A 23,571-nucleotide genomic window follows, 5' to 3' on the forward strand; every position below is an offset into this window, starting at 1 on the left:
TCCCCGTCCTTCCCTAATCTGATGAGACCGATGACCTCGCTGTCTGCTCTCCTTCCCCAAACAACCCAACCCCAACCCCAGCTGTTTCCACCTCCTCTGCCTTGCCACCACCTCACAGACCACCTCCCCTCATTGTGTGTTGTTCTTCACTGGCGCACCCACCGATCTTTTCCCCTTCTCTGCTTCTTTCTTTTCCACTCCCCATTTTACCCCCTCTCCCTCTTCCACAGTCTCCCAACGTTGAGTCTTTTCGCGGATGATGCTGTAGTATACAGAGAAGTTGCAGCATTAGAAAATTGTTGCGAAATGCAGGAAGATCTGCAGCGGATAGGCACTTGGTGCAGGGAGTGGCAACTGTCCCTTAACATAGACAAATGTAATGTATTGCGAATACATAGAAAGAAGGATCCTTTATTGTATGATTATATGATAGCGGAACAAACAGTGGTAGCAGTTACTTCCGTAAAATATCTGGGAGTATGCGTGCGGAACGATTTGAAGTGGAATGATCATATAAAATTAATTGATGGTAAGGCGGGTACCAGGTTGAGATTCATTGGGAGAGTGCTTAGAAAATGTAGTCCATCAACAAAGGAGGTGGCTTACAAAACACTCGTTCGACCTATACTTGAGTATTGCTCATCAGTGTGGGATCCATACCAGATCGGTTTGACGGAGGAGATAGAGAAGATCCAAAGAAGAGCGGCGCGTTTCGTCACAGGGTTATTTGGTAACCGTGATAGCGTTACGGAGATGTTTAATAAACTCAAGTGGCAGACTCTGCAAGAGAGGCGCTCTGCATCGCGGTGTAGATTGCTCGCCAGGTTTCGAGAGGATGCGTTTCTGGATGAGGTATCGAATATATTGCTTCCCCCTACTTATACCTCGCGAGGAGATCACGAATGTAAAATTAGAGAGATTCGAGCGCGCACGGAGGCTTTCAGACAGTCGTTCTTCCCGCGAACCATACGCGAGTGGAACAGGAAAGGGAGGTAATGACAGTGGCACGTAAACTGCCCTCCGCCACACACCGTTGGGTGGCTTGCGGAGTATAAATGTAGATGTAGATGTAGATTCTATCCTACTACATCCAGTCCCTCCACGCTCTGCCAGGCAACACTGATTCCACATCCTCCACATGTATCCTGCTCCTCCCTCCCCCCACCCTCCCCTTCCATGCCCTGCTCTGTATTGTTGCTCCTGCTGTTCGATGCATGTCTGTTACATTCTGGTTGCAGCAGCCGGAGATAGCATTCGTGTGGTGAGGTGTGCTTGCTTGTGCAAATTGTGGTACTTTTTTCTTTTCTGAAGAGGGCTTTGACCAAAAGCTTATACGTAAAATTCTTTTCGTCATGTCTGTCTGCAGTTCAGCGGGTCATCTTTACGGTGTGTGTGTGTGTGTGTGTGTGTGTGTGTGTGTGTGTGTGTGTGTGTGTAGCACAGTTTATAAATCCTCAAGCAGAAAACTGAGTCTGGAGCTATTCTGAACATTAGAGTAGGATTGATGAAGAGTGAAAGCACTGACACCACACCCCACGTCAACGTTGGTAAAAAATATTGCCATTAGACACTTATGAGTTGGTCTGCTCAATGTGTAGTTTTCACTCTTCATATAAAGTCTGTCAGTACCATCTTTATTGAAATTAGAAAAAGAAATTATCTCTGGCTTACCAGTGTCTGAATTGAGTTGTGGAGTGCTACATGTAAGATGCCAAAATCACTGCTTTTGACTTCGGCCTTATATAAGATAGATAAGTTATGTTCTCTGTGCCATCATAAACAGAAGACTTTCTGTGTGTGTCTTACTTGGTTGAAACTGTAGTGGGATCATATTTCTATTTTTCTTCATAATTCCTATATTTAATTGAGTTGTTTTTAGAAAGTCATTGACAGTTTCAGTTGAGACGATCCATTTGTCTGCTGTGATATTTCAGTATGTCTTGTGGACTGGTTTGGTAAGTATCAGTACAGCCTGTGTGAGAATACTCAGTTTCTGTTCTGTGGAGAGATTTTTGACTCTGTTTTTCCCTGAATAAATATGGGCATTATATTAAGTTCTGTTGATTGGCATTGACATACATATAATCACTAATTTTCTTGGCATGTTCACCTGAAACATAAATCTCAACACACACAGTAAGGCCTTGAGAGTCAAACTGCTGATAGATCTTAATAAATCTGTTAAAATAGTCTTTCCTTCTCATCCCGTATGGTAAGTCTCCCCTAGTTCTGGGTGACTTTCCCAAAATCTACTCATTATCCTAGACCTATCTAGCCCATTTCCTTCACCATTCTTCCTTCCCCATCAACCCTTCTGCTGGAAAAAGGAGCCACTGGCTCCAAAAGCTTGCCAATCACAACAGTCTTTTATGTGTGTTCCTTCTACCGCTGCATGGTAAGTAAATTTTATCAATGCAAAAAATGTTAGCATCTTCATTGTTACTTTCTTCCCTGTGATTTAGATTGTCAAATCAAAGAGCTGTCAGTGTAAACATAAAACCTTTTCTTAGTGATAGTGTTGTGAAAAATATTGCTTCCAGTGCTATCCATTGAGGAATGGTAATCTATGGATTCATTGCTGAATTTATATATTTCTGTGCATACAAGTTAACCTATGAAAGCTTTCAGTTCAAGAACATCTGTGTCATTTACAAAAGATATGTTCTTCCAAGAGTACTAAAGTCTTGTTTTACTCATTTTATTGTTTATGCACTGTAGAATCTCATCAAAAATTTCTGAAGTTAACAGTCTGTCATCCATTGTGTCATAATCATCATCATCATCATCCATTTCCTGTTCTGTTCATATCATCATCACTTTCTGTCCCATGATTTGGATCAATAACACTATCATCAAAAATTAAATCAATAATTCTTCCAAATGTATTTCAAAGTTTCATTAATTTACTTTCAGAAGTCAAGAATAACCTTTCTGTTCAGGTTGGGTTTGAATGGTAAGATGGATGTCGTAGTGGCTCGATGTTGTGCGAATTAATTATGAGACACTGTCAGTAATAGCTGTAATATACAATAATTATCACAATAAACACAACATGTTGCTAATCACATCTGATGAATGATAGTCACTTTGTTAGTATTATACATCTGTGAGATATTATTGTGACTTTACTACACAGTTACTGAAGATGAATTAGTGTGAATAGCACTCCACCTTCACTGCAGGAAGCCAGCACTCCAAAGAAATGATACATAGAGGGAAAAGACAAAATGATTCCAGAAGGAAAGGGGAGGAGATTGCTGCCAGGAAGTTCAAGTGCCATCTCACAGACATATGATACCCATTAAAGTTTAATATAATTGAGGCACAGAAAAGGAGACATTTTGTAGCCCTATCATTGTTTGATTGTGTTTGCAATGAATTTAAAGATGATGACAGAGGAAAAAGCTTTGAGACTGGCTTAATTTGCCACAAAGCAGTGATGCAAAGTAGTAGTGGTAGTAGTAGTTGTGTTATGGTGTTCAATCCAGATATTGTTTTGATGCAGCTCCCCATGCTACCCTATCTTGTGCAAGGTTCTTCATCCCTGAGTAACTACTGCAACCTACATCCTTCTGAATCTACTTAGTTTATTCATCCCTTGGTTTCCCTCTGCGCTTTTTATCTGCCACACTTCCCTACAATACTCAATTGGTGATCCCTTCATGCCTCAGAATGTATCCTACCAACCAGTCCCTTCTTCTAGTCAAGATGTGCCACAAATTCATCTTCTGCCCACTTCTGTTCAGTACCTCCTCATTAGTTACATGATCTACCCATCTAATCTTCTGCATTCTTCTGTAGCACCACATTTCGAAAGCTTCTATTCTCTTCTTGTCTAAACTATTTATCATCCATGTTTCACTTCCATACATGGCTACGCTCCATACAAATATTTTCAGAAAGGACTTCCTGAAACTCAAATTTATACTCAAAGTTAACAAATTTCTCTTCTTCAGAAACACTTTCCTTCCTGTTGCCAGACTACATTTAATGTTCTCTCTACTTCGACAATCATCAGTTATTTTGCTCCCCAAATAACAAAACTCATCTACTACTTTAAGTGTCTCATTTCCTAATCTAATTCCCTCAACATCACCTGATTTAATGTGATTACATTCCATTATCCTCGTTTTGTTTTTGTTGATGTTCATCTTATATCCTCCTTTCAAGACACTATCCATTCCGTTCAACTGCTCTTCCAAGTCCTTTGCTGTCTCTGACAGAATTACAATGTCATCGGCGAACCTCAAAATTTTTATTTCTTCTCCATGGATTTTAACACCTACTCCGAACTTTTCTTTTGTTTCCTTTATTGCTTGCTCAATATACAGATTGAATAACATCGGGGATAGGCTACAACACTGTCTCATTCCCTTCCCAACCACTGCTTCCCTTTCATGTCCCTCGACTCTTATAACTGCCATCTGCTTTCTGTACAAATTGTAAATAGCCTTTAGCTCTTTGTATTTTACCCCTGCCACCTTCAGAATTTGAAAGAGAGTATTCCAATCAACATTGTCAAAAGCTTTCTCTAAGTCTACAAATGCTAGAAAAGTAGGTTTGCCTTTCCTTAATCCATCTTCTAAGATAAGTCGTAGGGTCAGTATTGCCTTGCGTGTTCCAACATTTCTACGGAATCCAAACCAATCTTCCCCGATGTTGGCTTCTACCAGTTTTTCCATTTGTCTCTACAGGGGGAGGACAGTGCATATTTGAATGCAGTTCATTCATGTAGTCAGTATTACAGGCTATGAAGGTAAAAAACGGATAAAAGTTGTGCATTAGAATTCCATTAATTATCTCTTCATGCCCTTTTTCTGTTAGAGTGTGGAAAACAATCAAGATACAAATATTGATGTCACATTTTAGCCACACAAAGAATGTGGAAGAAATGGAGCACACAGACTCTGTTTATGTAAGAAATTATGTGAATGACAGTATTGACGTATTCTGCAATCATCTTGAGTTGCACACCAGTGGCGTCCAATCTAATCTGTTATAATTTTCAACAGTATAGTGAAAGAGAAGAAATTGATGAAATGTATGATGAGATAAAAGAAATTATTCAGGTAGTGAAGGGAGATGAAAATTTAATAGTGATGGGTGACTGGAATTCGAGAGTAGGAAAAGGGGAGAGAAGGAAACATAGTAGGTGAATATGGCTTGGGGCTAAGAATTGAAAGAAGAAGCGACCTGGTAGAATTCTGCGCAGAGCATAACTTAATCATAGCTAACACTTGGTTTAAGATTCATGAAAGAAGGTTGTATACATGGAAGAACCCTGGAGATACTGACAGGTTTCAGATAGATTATATAATGGTAAGACAGAGATTTAGGAACCAGGTTTTAAGTTGTAAGACATTTCCAGAGGCAGATGTGGACTCTGACCACAATTTATTGGTTATGATCTGTAGATTAAAACTGAAGAAACTGCAAAAAGGTGGGAATTTAAGGAGATGGGACCTGGATAAATTGAAAGAACCAGAGGTTGTACAGAGTTTCAGGGAGAGCATAAGGGAACAACTGACGGGAATGGGGGAAAGAAATACAGTAGAAGGTGAATGGGTAGCTTTGAGGGATGAAATAGTGAAGGCAGCAGAGGATCAAATAGGTAAAAAGACGAGGGCTAGTAGAAACCCTTGGGTAACAGAAGAAATACTGAATTTAATTGATGAAAGGAGAAAATATGAAAATGCAGTAAATGAAGCAGGCAAAAAGGAATACAAACGTCTGAAAAATGAGATCGACAGGAAGTGCAAAATGGCTAAGCAGGGATGGCTAGAGGGCAAATGTAAGGATGTAGAGGCTTATCTCACTAGGGGTAAGATAGATACTGCCTACAGGAAAATTAAAGAGACCTTTGGAGAAATGAGAACCACTTGCATGAATATCAAGAGCTCAGATGGAAACCCAGTTCTAAGCAAAGAAGGGAAAGCAGAAAGGTGGAAGGAGTATATAGAGGGCCTATACAAGGGCAATGTACTTGAGGACAATATTATGGAAATGGAAGAGGATGTAGATGAAGATGAAATGGGAGATATGATATTGTGTGAAGAGTTTGACAGAGCACTGAAAGACCTGATTCGAAACAAGGCCCCCGGAGTAGACAACATTCCATTAGAACTCCACTGATGGCCTTGGGAGAGCAAGTCCTGACGAAACTCTACCATCTGGTGAGCAAGATGTATGAAACAGGCGAAATATGCATTGTCCTCTCTCTGTAGAGACAAATGGAAAAACTGGTAGAAGCCAACATCGGGGAAGATTGGTTTGGATTCCGTAGAAATGTTGGAACACGTGAGGTAATACTGACCCTAATACTTATCTTAGAAGAAAGATTAAGGAAAGGCAAACCTACGTTTCTAGCATTTGTAGACTTAGAGAAAGCTTTTGACAATGTTGATTGGAATACTCTCTTTCAAATTCTGAAGGTGGCAGGGGTAAAATACAGAGAGCGAAAGGCTATTTACAATTTGTGCAGAAAGCAGATGGGAGTTATAAGAGTCGAGGGACACGAAAGGGAAGCAGTGGTTGGGAAGGGAGTGAGACAGGGTTGTAGCCTATCCCCGATGTTATTCAATCTGTATATTGAGCAAGCAATAAAGGAAACAAAAGAAAAGTTCGGAGTAGGTGTTAAAATCCATGGAGAAGAAATAAAAATTTTGAGGGTCACCGATGACATTGTAATTCTGTCAGAGACAGCAAAGGACTTGGAAGAGCAGTTGAACGGAATGGATAGTGTCTTGAAAGGAGGATATAAGATGAACATCAACAAAAGCAAAACTAGGATAATGGAATGTAGTCGAATTAAGTCGGGTAATGCTGAGGGAATTAGATTAGGAAATGAGACACTGAAAGTATTAAAGGAGTCTTGCTATTTGGGGAGCAGAATAACTGATGATGGTCGAAGTAGAGAGGATATAAAATGTAGACTGGCAATGGCAAGGAAAGCGTTTCTGAAGAAGAGAAATTTGTTAACATCAAGTATTGATTTAAGTGTCAGGAAGTCATTTCTGAAAGTATTTGTATGGAGTGTAGCCATGTATGGAAGTGAAACATGGACGATAAATAGTTTGGACAAGAAGAGAGTAGAAGCTTTCGAAATGTGGTGCTACAGAAGAATGCTGAAGATTAGATGGGTAGATCACATAACTAATGAGGAGGTATTGAATAGAATTGGGGATAAGAGGAGCTTGTGGCACAACTTAACTAGAAGAAGGGATTGGTTGGTAGGAGATGTTCTGAGACATGGAGAGATCACCAATTTAGTATTGGAGGGCAGCGTGGAGGGTAGAAATCGTAGAGTGAGACCAAGAGATGAGTACACTAAGTAGATTCAGAAGGATGCAGGCTGCAGTAGGTACTGGGAGATGAAGAAGCTTGCACAGGATAGAGTTGCATGGAGAGCTGCATCAAACCAGTCTCAGGACTAAAGACCACAACAACAACAACAGCTGAAAGAGCTTCAATTTTACAGTTTCACATACCATTCGGTGGTTATCTCCATGAAGTTTTGATTATTTTCCAGAATGATTATATATATTGATCAGTGCCTTTGGCTATTAGATTTGCTGTGTGACAGTTTCTGTCCTTGTAACCAGAGTGCTATACTGGTCTAACAATTCCACCAAGCTGTACACAAATTTGATGGTGCAGCATTGCTCGTACTTGTGTCTGTCCATATTTATAATACCCTTGAAAACACTACTTCACTTCAGCCACACTCGACTTTCATTTAGCAACTGCAGCAAGTTGAAATTGGAACCGAGTCAGGGGTAGAATTCAACCTAACTGCTATATGGATGAGGAAGCAGTAGAGTTAATTATTAGTTAATGCAGTGTTGCATCTGTGTTGAAGAACATATATTGTTCAAAAGTCAGAAATTTATCATTACCTTTCATGTGAATTTACAGTGTGTCCCAGAAGAAACTGTCAATTTCTGGAATATGATAGGAACCATCATTTGAACCAAATAGCCTAGTAAACATGGACCGTAAAATGCATACCTTACGAGTTATAACCACTTGTTCGATAGAAGAGATATATTTTCACAGTAGCAAAGATAGACAAGTGCTCATATCTTTTAAGGTATGCTGTTTAGGGCCTAAGTTTTTTGGACCTTTTCCCTTGTTTTAGCACATACTACATCCTCCAAAAATATGGAAAGCAAAGAGCTTGTAGTAGAAGAGGTTTGTTTCACAGTATCAAAGACGATGAAGTGCTCATAGCTCTTAAAGTATGCATTTTAGACCATTTACTTGACATTTTTGCTTCTAATGGTCATTCCTGTCATATCCCTGAACACTGACCATTCCTGCAGGGGCAACCCTGTATGTAGTGAAACATACCATCTCAAAAATAAGTGGTTATGTTCCATCATTATTATTTATCAAGTCAGTCTGCATATTTGCCTTTCAGATTTTAAATTTAAATTCTTCCTCATCTGTGACATGTTGTCTTTATTCTGTGCTATCCATTTCATTATTATTTTTTCCACTGTTCTTGTTCGGTCAAGAAATAACATGCTCATGTTTGTTTTGTAGCTTCACAGCTGATTTTCAACATTAATACTATGTTAGTTTTATTGTTGACCATCATATTTTGAATTTATTCTCGATATAAAAGTAATTACTCTGAACTGATCTTACAGAAAGCTTGGAGACCAGCGTTAATAAAACTGGAGAAGCCTCAAACAGAGAAGACTCAGATTCGTCATGGAAAGCATTGGAAAGCTAAGATGCAAGCTGATGCTTCAACTTCTCAAAATCAGCAACTGAGTGAGACTGAAAATCTTGAGTCCAGTGAGGGTGTATTTGCTTTGTACAAGCGAGCAACAGCATATATCTCTGAAGAAAGTGATTTAGCTGCCCTTGTGACAGAACATTTTGGTAGCTATGATTCTTGCAGTAATATTCTTTTAACAGGGCTGCACACTTGTGGTAATCTGGCACCTGCTTGCCTACAGTTGTTTGTAAGGGAGAATAATGTAAGTGCAGTGTGCAATGTTGGTTGCTGTTATCATCTTCTTGAGGAACACTTTTGTGAAAATCCATTTCCAAAAAGACTTTTGTGTGATAGCGAACACAAACTGTACCATGGGTTTCCATTGAGCCAGTATTTGATAAGAAAAAAATTTGTTCTGGGGCGCAATGCCAGGATGCTGTCAGCGCAGTGTGTGCAAAGGATCTTAGTAAAAAGAGAGGTATATTTGTATGTTCTGATTAATGATGGAATGCTATAATTTTAAACTTACAAAAGGGTGTAGAGGAAAGATCAGTATACACACCATTTCATTGCCTAGTAGGAAATACACAATTAAGCCTCAGTTTTCAAGAGTCAGTTTTTCACATGGACTAAGTGTCTCCAGTATATTTCAGAAGACATTATAAACAGAAGGCATGATATTGTAAGAGTAAATTTTCTCCAGAAAACTATCTGTGCAGTAGTTGCCCATCAACACTTGTGGTTCTGAGGAGTTTTTCTGGTGCTAATAGAGTTCTTTTTCCTTTGATCTTAATATCACATTTATGTGTTTTACTTTTCCTCTGTACTTTTGTGTCTCTCTCTCTTTTTTTTCAAAAAAGGCCCAGTCCTGCAGTACCAGTAAGGATTTTAGTGAAAGCACTTTGCCAGTCTGTTAGTCTGTTACTAAAAGCAGAAATTATGGTGGAAAGAACATTTTTGATTAGTAACTGAAATGCTAGAACCTTTTCAGTAGGGAACTGCAAGTGACATTTTGGCAGTCAAAGTACAATAAGAACTTATAATTTCAGTGAAATATTCACAAAAATTACATAGGAGGGATGGTATGCCAACCAATGTATAATGTAATGTCTAACCAAAACAATTCAGAAAGTTGTACTTAGTAATTCAACTAAGATAGTCCAGGGGCATAGTTCTGATGGGACAGAAATCGCGTATGGGGTTCTCCAAGGCTCAGTCTTAGACCCACTACTGTTCCCTATGCATGTAAATGATCTCCTGTCTAATACACAACATGCAAAGTTAGTTCTTTTTGCATATGACACCAGTATTGTAATCAATCTAATCATACATACAATAACAGAAGAAATGGTAACAAAGTTCTTAAAACTGTCATTGTCTATTTTTCTGTGAATGGGCTCACTCTCCATTTTAAAAAGACTCCACATATTCAATTCTGCATACCTAGGAGTACTACACAATGATAAGTGTAACACATCATATGATGAGGAAATAATAAATTGGATGGAACTTATAAAACAGCTTAGTTCGGCCACATTTGCACTTAGAATCATCACAGATCTTGGGGAGAGGCAAATCAGTAAGTTGACATATTTTGTATATTTTCATTCAGTAGTATCATATGGAATATGTCCAGGCGTAACTCACTTTAAAAAAAGAAAGTCTTCATTGGTAAAAACCTTGCTGTAGGAATAATGTGTGGTTCTCAAATGTTCAAATGTGTGTGAAATCTTATGGGACTTAACTGCTAAGGTCATCAGTCCCTAAGCTTACACACTACTTAACCTAAATTATCCTAAGGACCAACACACACACCCATGCCCGAGGGAGGACTCGAACATCTGCCGGGACCAGCTGCACAGTCCATGACTGCAGTGCCTTAGACCGCTCGGCTAATCCCGCGTGGCATGTGGTTCTCACCCACTATCATCTTGTAGACATCTGTTTGCGGAGATGGACATTCTTACTACTGTATCACAGTATATTTATTCCATTGTTACACTTTTTGTAAATAATCCCCTACAGTTCAAAAGAAACAACAGTATACATAGTTACAATACCAGAAGGAAAAAGATATTCATTATTCCACATTAAGGTTGCCTTTACCACAGAAATGACTGCACAGTGTTGCAGTGAAAGTTTTTAATTACTGTCACTCTAGTATAAAATATCCACTAACTAACTGTCATTATAGTATCCATGTAATGATAAAGCATATAATGACAAATAATTCAAATCTGGATAATGTACAACATTCCAAGGTAAATAACAAAGCTCACTGTGAACCAAATGAAAAAAAAAAAAAAAATTAGAAAAGACTGTTGGTGAATTGTATCCATGCTCCATGCTAGAGACAAATAGTTAGTGAAGCACAGGATAGTGGAAGCGATCCAAGAAGCTGCATAAATATCATCAGATCTTGATAAGATTTCAAAGTGGTGCAAAGATTGGCAAATTGCTTAAAATGTCCAAAAATGTAAAATTGTGAACTTCACAAAATGAAAAAATGTAGTATCCTATGGCTACAATATCAATGCGTCACTGTTGGAATTGGCCAACTCATACAAATACCTAGGTGTAACACTTTGTAGGGATATGAAATGGAATGATCACAAGGGCTCAGTCAGACTTTGGTTTATTGGTAGAATACTGGGGAAGTGCAATCAGTCTACAAAGGAGACCACTTACAAATCACTCATGAAACCTGTTCTAGAATATTGTTCTAGTGTGTGAGATCCATATCAAATAGGACTGTAAGAAGGCTGTCTTATGACTTTAAAAAAGGTTTTCATGAAAGAAGTTTGAATTTGTATTTCATTGCTATTTTAGGCAGTGTTATTGAACTGGGGAGAAAAGAAATTTATTGCACTGTTTGACTAAAAGGAGAGACAAGCTGAAGTGTCATATTCTAGGGCACCAAGAAACTCATTTGATAATAGAAATGGAGGAGGAGAGAGGTGCAGTCAGTCAAGGAGGTAGGGATTAAAATTGTAGAGTGGGGGAGCAGGCAAAGATTGCAAACAGGTCTATATCTATATCCTGCAAATCACTGTGAATTTCATGGCAGAGGCCACTTCACATTGTACCACATCTTAGGGTGTCTTCCTGTTCCATTTGTATATGTACCTGTAGCAGTTCCACCTTCTCTGTTTATCTCTTCATTGATTGCCCTCGGTGTCGATGTCCTGCGTTGCTACACTGGCTGAAAAATGGGATTTGTAATTCCGACACTGACTAATGAAGATAATGTAGCCGACAGGTGCACAGTTGCATTACACTCTCTTTTACTTTCACTGTTCACAACCCCCCAATAATACACAGTTATTTGGCCAATACACACTTTCGATAAGCCTCATTAATAGTTTGCAGGTAAACCTCCACATACTGCTACAATAGTTTGCTATTGAACATCTACAAGCAGTAAAACCTATCCACAAAGTTCACAGTTCTTGAAGAATAGAAAAGTATGTATGGAGCAGACACTGTCAGTGTTTTAACACACAGTCTATCGGTGTAACACTTATTTCACTGTTAAGTTGAAGCTTTGTTGTTGCTCTAACCAACACAGATTTCTCGTCTGAAACTCAGCTATGGATTGACTGTTTCGTGACCAAAAATCAGGCCCTTAGGCATCCTCACAATAATAGGTACTGAAACTTCACATTGTTTGATGTTTAATTTACAGAAATAATAATTAAAACTTAACTCATTAAATTAACTGAATACATTGAAACATTGATTCTTTTCAACAGTTTCTTCTACTGCAAGAGTTAGGCCAAATTATTTGTTTAAATCATGAAATAAACAAATATGAGTATGCAAACAGTACTTTGGACAAAACTCTTAATTACTTTGGAATTAATTGAGGGCTGACTTTGCTAACATGTTTTGAAATAGAGCCAAATAAATTGTTTAGTAATACTATTAGTTGTTCCTTCAAATGTTTGTAATTAGTACAGAATTTATATTTGTTTATACATCAACAATAGAATTTAAGTTACGAAACAATTACTGATTTCACCCTATACTGAAAGATACCAACTAGGAATAGTCAAAATAAATTAGAAAATCAATTACATACCTAAAACTAAGCACAAAATTAGATCTGGTTTTATATTCTTTAAAACTAAGGGCCAGTCTTTCTCTTTTATGAATATGTAGATTATATTCACATATGTTAACGGTAAATAGTTAAAAGTAACAAAATGAATTTAAGGAGGCAGATGGAAAAACAAGAAGGGGATTAAAATTATCCCAGCTTGCTTCGTCACATAACACAGGAATAATGACTATTTAAATGCATCTGTGTGCACAGTAATTATTCTAATCTCATCTTTGCAGTCCCTATGCAAGTGAAAGGTTGCAGGCTGTAGTGTATTCCTAGATTCCTCACTTAGTACTGTTCTTGTAACATTGTAAATAGGCTTTTGCATTGTAGTTGGCATCTATCTTCAAGTATCTTCCGGTTTTCCAGCATTTCCGTGGTGCGCTCTCTTGAGTCAAACAAACCAATGACCATTTATACTGCCCTTCTTTGCATAAGTTCTGTATATCTGTTAGTCCCATGGGCGTCAGTCCCACACATTGGGCAAAAATTCTAGGATGGGTTGCACTAGTATTTTGTACATATCTCCTTTGTAAATTGACAGCATCTTCCCAGTATCCTACCAATGGATTTTTTTATTTGTTTTACTTTTTGACCTAAGTGGGAGGTGTGCAGCCTGGACATTGGCGTATTATTGGGAGAGGGGTGAGTCGACTGCAAGAGGTGTATTGTAGGCTGTTTCCTTCCGCATGGCTTCCCACTGCCCAGCCATTGCATGGAAGAAATATAAACAACTCTCAGGTAGCCATCACAGTGGCATGACAACAATAGTGTTGTGCTAACATTCCCACTCTTTTTCTCTACTAGCTGTCAGAACCTACTCTGTAGCAATGGCCCACTATTGAAAGAAGCCTGAATAATATCACGCAATAACTCCACTCCTTCAGCAAAATTTTCAAATAACATCTTTTATAAGTAAATGCAACACTGGTTTTTGATTGTGATCAGTCACTCAAGAAGACCAAAAGACTCCCTAGAAAGAGTCCAACAGAAGGGCTGAAATGTTGGGTTTTGGAAAATTCTAAAAAGGAGTAATATGTCTTAGCCACCCAGAAGATTTTACCCAAAATAGTTCATATTCTGGGCTAATTTATGTTTTCCATGAGTTCCCTACATAAGTTGATTGCCAGGTGGATCACATTGATTAGGCCACATCATTATTCCTTCCTCATCCTTATTCAACTGTGGTGGAACTCTCAAATTTAATGTCCCCTCTATTAATGAAATGTAAAACTCGGAACTTTATTTCCTTGCAAATCACCAAGATGAAACTTATTTCCTAATTTTAAATCCATAGTTTGTACTATAATGGAACGGTCTCACCTGTATCATCCTAAGCATATACCTGTACAGGTGAATGACATAAATGCACTTCAGTACTTCAAAAGACATAAAAGAGCGCAATTTTTTTCACAATATGTGCTATTTCGTGAACAATGCTGTCCACAACTGAGAAGCAGAAATATAGACACAAGTTGCAAGCTACAGCAGAATAGTATGTGCTGTTCTAAAAATGTCATTAATATAATTGTATCAACATTGTGTGAGTGACATTGTTTACATACAAGCAATGTAAACATATTAAATCAACACATATTTTCAGAATACTGATACTTCTGGAATAATAATGGTCAAATTCATTATTTGTGTGGCCAGGTGCTTGCTAGCCGCTGTGCAAGTAATTGTCTTCTTAATGTGCTGACATATCACAGAAATTTGATTCTTTTCTTGTTTGCTGGACCACCAGGGCCTAAACTCATCCTCCTCAGTTTCTGGTTTGCACCTGAACAGATGGTGGGTCCTTTCCCTCTACTAAACTAATGTTTTTTATGGAGAACGTTGAAAACATATTTGGATAACTGGATCATTCCAACCCAAGTGACCACATTTTTCAGAAGTTTCCCACTCTTCCATTTCTGATTTTGTTAACTTACCATGAGTTCAGATGTACCATGGAAATGAACTCATGCAAAATTTTAGCTCGTAATACCCAATATGTTGGAATCTGTGGCCCTATATCTGAGAAGCTCTTCGACAAGAATGTGGTGAAAATGAGCAAACCCCATTGTTTGAACATTTCTTAATACAAGGGAACAACAACCAGTATCTCTTGTTTTCAGATCCTACACAACTTTTGACCCTGAATCAGAAGAAGACAGTGTATCAGTGTGTAAAACACTTTGTGAGCCAGTATAATGCATCTAAATACCCCAAAAAAACCTGCAGACAAAAATAATTTGATTTTTTTAGCCTTCTTTGAAGTCATATATCTCTGGAAGAAAAAATGCGAAAGAACTACAACTTGGCATATATATTAACAGAACATGGGGAGGACTCTGTCAATACACTTCCTGACTAAGCAATTTTTGTGGATCATAGTAACAATGTGCCAAATATAAAACTGCAGAAAGTGAGCTAAGTTCAAGAACAAATACTGCAAAGAGGTCACTACAGAAGTTCTTTCCAGCATCACTGGAAAGAGCACACTTTTCTCTACTGGAAACATCTTTTTGTACCTTAGCATTGATTCAGCAAAGGGATGAAAAGCAAGATTGAACTTCAACAAAAATCGTGCACAGTATGCTACCATCACAAGATGGTACAGCTTGCTATTCGCACAGTGCCAGGTCAGGCAACAGTGGTGATTGGCAAACTGATGTCAAGAAATATATCACGATAGAAAGTTACAGGAAGAATAATTTGAAAATGGCCATAATTTAGCCGGATCTTACAAAAATTGCCAATTTTTACCAATGGATTTGAACCAATGTTCATGTTAGTCAGATTTCAAGTGATACAAATTCTTTTTTGACCTTTATTTATCAATCAGCTGACACCAGTGTGGCTTTTGTGTCAGTTTTAAGCCTTATTCCAGGCCAATACGATGCCTGCATCTACGACAATCACTGGTGGATTGGTAACGTGAAGGTGATATTGAAGACGCGATGCTGTGGTCACTTTTGGTCCACCTTGGTCATTCTATTGGCCTGAAAGAGAAGATAAATGTTGGATTCCTGAACACTCCGTTATCATGAAAATTGCAGCACCTTCAGCAACTGGAGCAGGAGATCAGTATAATTTTCCAGAAGCCATATTGAACAGTATTGAAGAAAAATTTAATTCCATGAAGCAGTAATTTTAAATAGCACAGGGTTGGGAACAAACATGAAGGTACCCATAGATTGGCTTGGGAACTGTGACAAAAAAACCAACTGAAGCTTTGCAATCTCCATGAAGAAACCAACAAACACATCTAGGGAACCAAGGTGAGAAGCCCAAATGAGGCTTTGGAACCTTGATGAAGAAACCAACAAACACGGCTTGAGAATGAAGGCTAGAAACGCAACTGAGGCTTTGGAACCTCAGTGAAGAAACCAGCAAACATGGCCATCTATATGTAACAGGATAAGCAAAGATTGATAACTTGCCATTGCAACCATACATGCTCACTACTAGCATAGGAACAGAAACTGACTCAGCTAATGGTTTTGAACTGGTTGAGTCATCAAATTTCTATGGTTTTTATGGTTAGCTGGAACACCAACATTAACCTACCAGTTGTCATTCTGGCTTGTCTCGAAGTTAGGGGTTCAGCAATGGGTACCGTGTTGCACTCATAACATATTGAACATGACATTTGCTGGAGTCCCAGCTCATATTTGGTCCATTTGGTGAAATAACCCTGAGATCCAACAGGATGTTGCTAGTGCAGGATGTTGTGTTCTTTGCACTGGTGCTGGAAAGAAAAATTTCTGAAATGATACTTGTGTGCCATATTTATATCTAAATTTTGCTCATTTATTGTAATTATAAATTTGATGTCTTGTTTGTGATCAAGTATAATTGAAAATGATTGGCTAAGCACATAAATATGCTAACAGAATCATGTCCCAGGCATTGTCAACAAATATGCCAAGCTATAGTTCCTTTGCATTTTTTCTTCCTTAGATATCTGACCCCAAAGAGGGTCAAAAAAATCTGTGAATTTTTCTCTGCAGGTTTTTTGAGTCACTTTAATGCATCATGCTGGTTCACAAAATGCTTTATATTCTGTCACACAGTACTTTTCTGATTCATAGGCAAAAGTTACCCAGGACCTGAAAGTAAGAGTTTCCTACTTGTTTTTGTCTTGTAATAAAAGAGCTTCACTGGACACTGGGGAGTAGCTACAAATGAAACAGTCTACAAGGAAATAGAACTGGTAATGAGTACAATCAAGGAAAAACGCATTTCATTTTTTGGACATCTAATCAGAACACCAGAGAACAGGATCATCAGGAGAGTAATAGGAAAATTCTGGAATAGTAAGTGCAACATTACATGGATTACAGAAATGAAGGAAGATATGGATGAGCTACAGACTACATTGGAAGCCCTAAGACAAAACTGTCAAAGTCAGAAAACTCACAGACAAACAAATGAGACTGCAAATGAGAATCAACAAAAGACAATAGGAAGGGTCATTTCCGATGAAGAAAGAAGGATGAGATCCGAGAGAATGAAGAAGTACTGGGCTGACAGGAAACTGAAAAATTCTTTGTCTAAAGTTGGCTAGAGTGGTCCAATGAAGGCCATAAAATGTAAGAAAATAAAAATAGCTTCAAACATCAGTTTTGTTCATTTTCAGGCTCAAGATTTAAAATTTTGCATAGATTCATTTTTAGGATTAGTCTACACACACACACACACACACACACACACACACACACACACACACACACAGCAAATTACAGGAAAATTGAAGCTCAAGGAAGAGGAGGCCCATGATCTCTTGAGATGGAATGACCGACTCTTTTCTGCAAATCCTATCCAGTTCTGGCATTACTCTCTTGCAAACAATGTGGTGGTGTACATGTTACCATCACGACCCTTAAGAACCTTGATAACATGCAGGGATTAATTTTTCACCAGGGCCTAACCCAGCAGACAGACGACGAAGTACGCATACCCTTGGAAAGGTGAGGGGTCCTCTTGGTATGTCATATACATTGAGGCCTGCCAGACAACAAGAAGACACAGGTACATTCATCCTCATTTTAGAGTGATATTTACTCCCAGAAGAGGTCAAAATCATTTGTTACCACTGTGATGTGAAGTTGTTTTCCTATCACCAATGCAGTGTTTTAAATGCCATATTTTTGGGATATGTCTTCCCAGCGTACTTACAGCTCAATTTGGAGAGACTTTAGCCAGACACATCCTGAAAATCCACCATGTGTGTTACCACTTGTTTATGTCAATTGCTGGAATGACCACCATCTCCAGTCCCACAATTGTGCTAACCAACTCTATTGGATGATTAAGTGAATGAAGATGCAGAACAATTAAACAATTAGAAGCAATAGTGACCCAGATGGAAACCTCCCTCGCTCCTCCTATAATATGAAAATTAAAAAAGGTAAAACATTGATCGTAGTGGTAAGCAGAAAAAACTCCATTGCCCAATGCTCACTTGACAATGAATGACTGGAGACAGTTGAATGCTTTGCCTGCCAAGCAAGTAAAATTACATCAGATAGCAGGTCAAGGAAGAATATTGCAAGCTGATCCACCAGTAGAAAGCTACTTTGAATAGGAGAAGAAACCTTTTCACAGCTAGCAGCATAGACAAACACCTCAGGAAAAACCTCGTAAAGATGTTTGGAGTGAGCTGCTACACAAAAGTGAACATGAAGACTCAGACAAGCAGAAAAATATAAAAGAACAGCCTTTGGGATTCGATACTACCCCAGAATGCTCAAGATGTACTGGGAAGACAAGCTATCAAACAAAGAGGTGCTTCCCAGAGTGGAGGAAGGATAGCCTTGTCTCCTGAAGGTAAGTGAGCACAGGAGGGACACATGGGTCAGCCCTCTCTGCTTACTCACAATGTTGTTATAAAAATATTATTAAAGGGGTGGTAGAATGGAAAAATACAAGAGGCAGATCAAGATTAGAATACATCAACTAGATACTGGAAGCTGCACTATCTATAACACTCAAGGTGAAGGCTGAAGAGAGAAATGCATAGTGAACTGCTGCTAACCAACCTTATGGTTGAAAACCTAAGAAGAAGAGGGCTGTTGGAACTGCACTGACCCCTACAGAGCACCTGAAGGGGACTGTACATTGGTTCACACAGATGCTGTCAGTGAGCGAGTTTCCCTCTTACCATGTTGGAAGGAGTAGCAGTGTGATGTTCATTTGTTACCATTTATTTGCCTTGAGGCGGGGCATTGACTCATCTTGAGATGACCCCTCTTAAGCCAACAACTCTCACCCTTTTCTCCTTCTTGGGGATTTCAGTGTTCTAGTAGAGGCCTTCTAATTGACTAGCTTCTTTCTGTTCTTAATACATGCCTCCTTTATGATGGTAGCCCTACCCACTTAACTGCTGTCCATGGCACCTTTTCGCCTATCAACCTGACGATCTCTTCCCCCCAATCTCGTGGCTTCACTACATAATGATCTTTGTGACCGTGACAACTTTCCGGTGATCCTGTCACTTCCTCGTCACTGCCCGATGGCGCAAATATCACGCTCGGCTCTTTGATGAGTTAACTGTTAGTTGTATATTTCTGCTGTCAACCTCATCCGCTGTCAGATCTCATCACCGACGTGGGAGGCATCTCTGACACAATCACCAGCACTGTAATCCTCTTTTTACATACCCCATCCACTGACAGACACTGCAATGATGGACCAAAGTCATTGAGAACATATTCAGGATGTCTAAATACTCTGCAGCATTTCAAGTGAAGACCATCCTTCTTACTTTCAAGCAGCTTCCTGCTAATTCTTGCTACCTAATTAAACACGGTGAGAAGGGCTGCTGGTAGTACAATGTGTTCTTCTTGGAAACATATGCTTCTTCATCCCAGATATGGGTCAAGCTCTATAGTCTTCTGGGCTACAAAGATCGAAACTGTTCTTGGTCTCTTCATTGTGGTGGTATTTTCACCGATGCATCAGTTCTTGTAGAACACCTTATGACCCACTTTTGCAAACACATCAGCATCCTCTTCTTACCCAGTAACCCTTCATATTCATAAACGAGAATTATAGACTTCTGTCTATCCTTCACCCCCCTTCCTTGATGCCAAATTATATGTGGGGGTAATGCTCTTCATGTCCGTGATATTTTCAATAAATCATCCTCTGTAACAGGGAATGAGGATCGTGGCTTAACTGTCCATATTGTAAGGATGGTATAAGCCTAAAAAAAAAAAAAAGTAAAGTCTTGAGATGTGCTGCATGCCGATGAGACACATGACTGTTCAGGTGAAATGGACCCTTATTTTTCCCTAGCAGCTTGTGGGACCGAGATGGAATCCTTGAACTTACACAAGCCATCTCCAACCTGAATGGGTGTACTTCTGGTGGATATCAGTGCCCAGCCCAACAAGAGGGCTTGTGTTGCCAGTCGTCCTGATACAAGGATTATTCTCAGCAGTTCAGTTTATAGTACAAGAACACTTGCTGTTAGACAGTGTGTGTTTTTAGTAATTAAAAGGAAAGAAGGCAGCTTTGAGAATGTTTACTTTGTCACATAAAAAAGGGTTTACAAGGCACTGCTGCTGGCACTTTACAATCTGTAAAGTGATTGAGGAATGAGACGCTTTTGGGAGAAATATCTGGTTTCCAATAATCAACAAACCTCCAGACAGCTAATGCCTGAGGCCTTGAACTATAGCAATGATGAGTTGTGCAGAGATATTATCAATATTCTCAAAGAAGAGTTTGAATGTGAGTGGGCTCAGAAAGGTGCGACTAATGTGCAAAATGGGATAAAAAGGGTGGATGGAAATCTGGTTAAATCAGACTCCTTCATTCTTGGGTTCAGTAGCACAACATGCCCAGACCATATCAAGGCAAATTTCCTTCACTTAACTGTGAGGCATTGTATGCCCAATCCAATGTGCTGTTTTAAATGCCAATGCCTTGGAAGCTTTGCTCTAGCATGTATGGGAGAAGCCACTTGCAGCCAGTGTGGTTGGTAAGGTCATTCATGAAGGAGTTGTTTGCTCTTCCCCTCCTAAATGTTAATTTCTCTGGGGATTGCCCTCTCTGTCTTCCTCGCAAAAAAAAAAAAAAAAAAAAAAAAAAAAAAAAAAAAAAAACGGGGGGGGGGGGGGGGGCAGTGTAGGAACACAAAAAGCTATTCAGAAAGGTGAAAGGTGATTCCTCTAAACAAATGGAGGTTAATAGTGTTAGCACTAATATCTGCATTTGTAAGTGTAATGGCAAAAGTGGTGTTAGTATGCAGTGCTCCCCTCTCACCAAACATCGGAAAAGGCGACGGTTGCTGACATTGTAGAGCTTCCGGCACCATGATAGGCGGACTCCAGTAATCAGGTCAGCATTCTCACTGCCACTGCCATGATCATTTCTTCAAGGTCTCCTCTACCAGCCAAGCCTAAAAGGAAGCATCAGTACCAGAAAAAGACAGCTCGTAAACCATCAGACCATGTAGATCTTATTCTATCTGATGGTTCTGCTAATTCTGATTTGGAGGCAATGGACTATGAAGTCTAGCCCCCAGACTGAGCCTCTGTGCAGGGCCGGCTGCATTGGGAGGGAGGTAGGATGTGAGCATCCTGTGTGCCACATTTGGAGTTTATTGGTCCAAGCCCTATTACTAAGGGATACAACAAAAGAAATGCGAAATGTCATTGGAAGGCTGCCACAGGCAGACTAAGGACACTCAGGACACATGTTGAAAAACTGAAACTCCCAGCACAAGAGTGTCCCCTGTTTGTGTGCTTACAAGAAACAAATTTTAGAGTTACTAGCTCTTGGACTATACCTCCACTGCAAGGATGGCCTGACTGGGGACAGGGACAAAGGAGGGGCAGCTGTGTTCATCAGTAACACACACCGTTCATCTGCTCTATTTTTGCTTACTGATCCACAAGCAATTGAAGTCCATATGGGTCAGAAAATCACTGTATTTACTTCAACAAGATGCGACAGATTCTGAGCCTCTCACAGATCTTACTGACCAACTCCCCTGACCATTTCTCGTACTGAGAGACTTCAGTACCCATAATGTATTATGGGGCTCCCACTCTACTTGTCCCAGGTGTTGAATTGTAGAGCACCTCATAATGTCTCAAGAGCTGTGCATCTTCAGTATGGGCACACCCACTCATTTCAGTGTTGCTCCTCAGCCATAAACTCTCATTCTGTTCCACAGCCCATGCAGATTTTGTTCAGTGGAATGTTACTGATGATGACCTTCATTCCAGTGACCACCTACCAGATGGAACAACACTTGAAAGAAGGCCACCTAGTTGGATAAGCAGCAGAGCTAACTGGACACAGTTCAGCCAGATGGCTGTGTTTGAACACTGTGGAAGTGTTCAGGAATTGATGGACATCATCATGTGAGCGATACCACCATGTCACCGACTTATTTGTTCCAAAGTCCTTAGATCATCTTAGAAGACAACCTGTACCTTTGTGAAATGAGAAATGTCACTCAACAATCTGGGTCAGGCGTGCAGCTCTGCAGCTCTGTGATGGTTTAAGTGCCACCCAACCTCACAGCCTCTCAAGTGGTGATAACCAAGGCTTGACACATAATCAAGGAAAGCGAGAAAAGGCCATGGCACACGTTCCTGGACTCTATCAATTGCTCCATTTATTCTATGTAAGTATGGGAAGCTGTCAGGAGGAGTTCTGCTAAATTCAGTTGTTTACCACTTGCAACAGTGCTGTCTCCAAATAGTGTTACTGATGCCTGGAGACATCACACAGACAACAGCAGAGCATTTTGTGATGACTACTACCACTGCCAGCTAGGATCTGGCATTCTTCCACTGTTGTGCCAATGTGGAGATAGTTGAGATAGACTTCCTTGTCATTTCTCCATGTGGGAGGTGGATCTGGCACTGTCGATTGGGCACTGTTTGGTACTATGGCTGGGTATGACCAAAGCTGATGCATCATGCTGCAAAACTTGCAAACAGTCTCAGAAGGAAATCCTCTTGTAGTATTTATAATGTAAATGGATATAATAGAGGGAAACATTCCACGTGGGAAAAATATATCTAAAAACAAAGATGGTGTGACTTACCAAACGAAAGTGCTGGCAGGTCGATAGACATACAAACAAACACAAACATACACACAAAATTCAAGCTTTCGCAACCAATGGTTGCTTCATCAGGAAAGAGGGAAGGAGAGGGAAAGACGAAAGGATGTGGGTTTTAAGGGAGAGGGTAAGGAGTCATTCCAATCCCGGGAGCAGAAAGACTTACCTTAGGGGGAAAAAAAGGACAGGTATACACTCGCACACACACCCATATCCAACTGCACATACACAGACACAAGCAGACATTTGTAAAGGCAAAGAGTTTCGGCAGAGATGTCAGTCGAGGCAGAAGTACAGAGGCAAAGATGTTGTTGAAAGACAGGTGAGGTACGAGCGGCGGCAACTTGAAATTAGCGGAGGTTGAGGCCTGGCGGATAACGAGAAGAGAGGATATACTGAGGGGCAAGTTCCCATCTCCGGAGTTCTGACAGGTTGGTGTTAGTGGGAAGTATCCAGATAACCCGGACGGTGTAACACTGTGCCAAGATGTGCTGGCCGTGCACCAAGGCATGTTTAGCCACAGGGTGATCCTCATTACCAACAAACACTGTCTGCCTGTGTCCATTCATGTGAATGGACAGTTTGTTTAATGTAAATGGATAGATAAAAAAATCTACTCACCAAGCAGTGGCAGGAGAACACACTACTGTTTGGGTAATAATATCC

The 23,571-nt window shown here is 39.7% G+C and overlaps 1 protein-coding gene across 1 annotated transcript in view; it reads left to right on the forward strand.

Moving 5' to 3' along the window:
* The window catches only part of LOC126416428 (probable methyltransferase-like protein 25), a 66,177-nt gene that overhangs the window by 18,590 nt on the left and 24,016 nt on the right, over positions 1-23,571 (forward strand). Inside the window, exon 2 of the mRNA XM_050084187.1 lies at positions 8,652-9,239. Within this exon, the coding sequence (XP_049940144.1) occupies positions 8,652-9,239 (588 nt within the window). The remainder of the gene's footprint in view (positions 1-8,651; positions 9,240-23,571) is intronic.

The sequence above is a fragment of the Schistocerca serialis genome, chromosome 1 (assembly GCF_023864345.2).
Source record: "Schistocerca serialis cubense isolate TAMUIC-IGC-003099 chromosome 1, iqSchSeri2.2, whole genome shotgun sequence".
In the NCBI taxonomy this organism is placed as follows: domain Eukaryota; kingdom Metazoa; phylum Arthropoda; class Insecta; order Orthoptera; family Acrididae; genus Schistocerca; species Schistocerca serialis.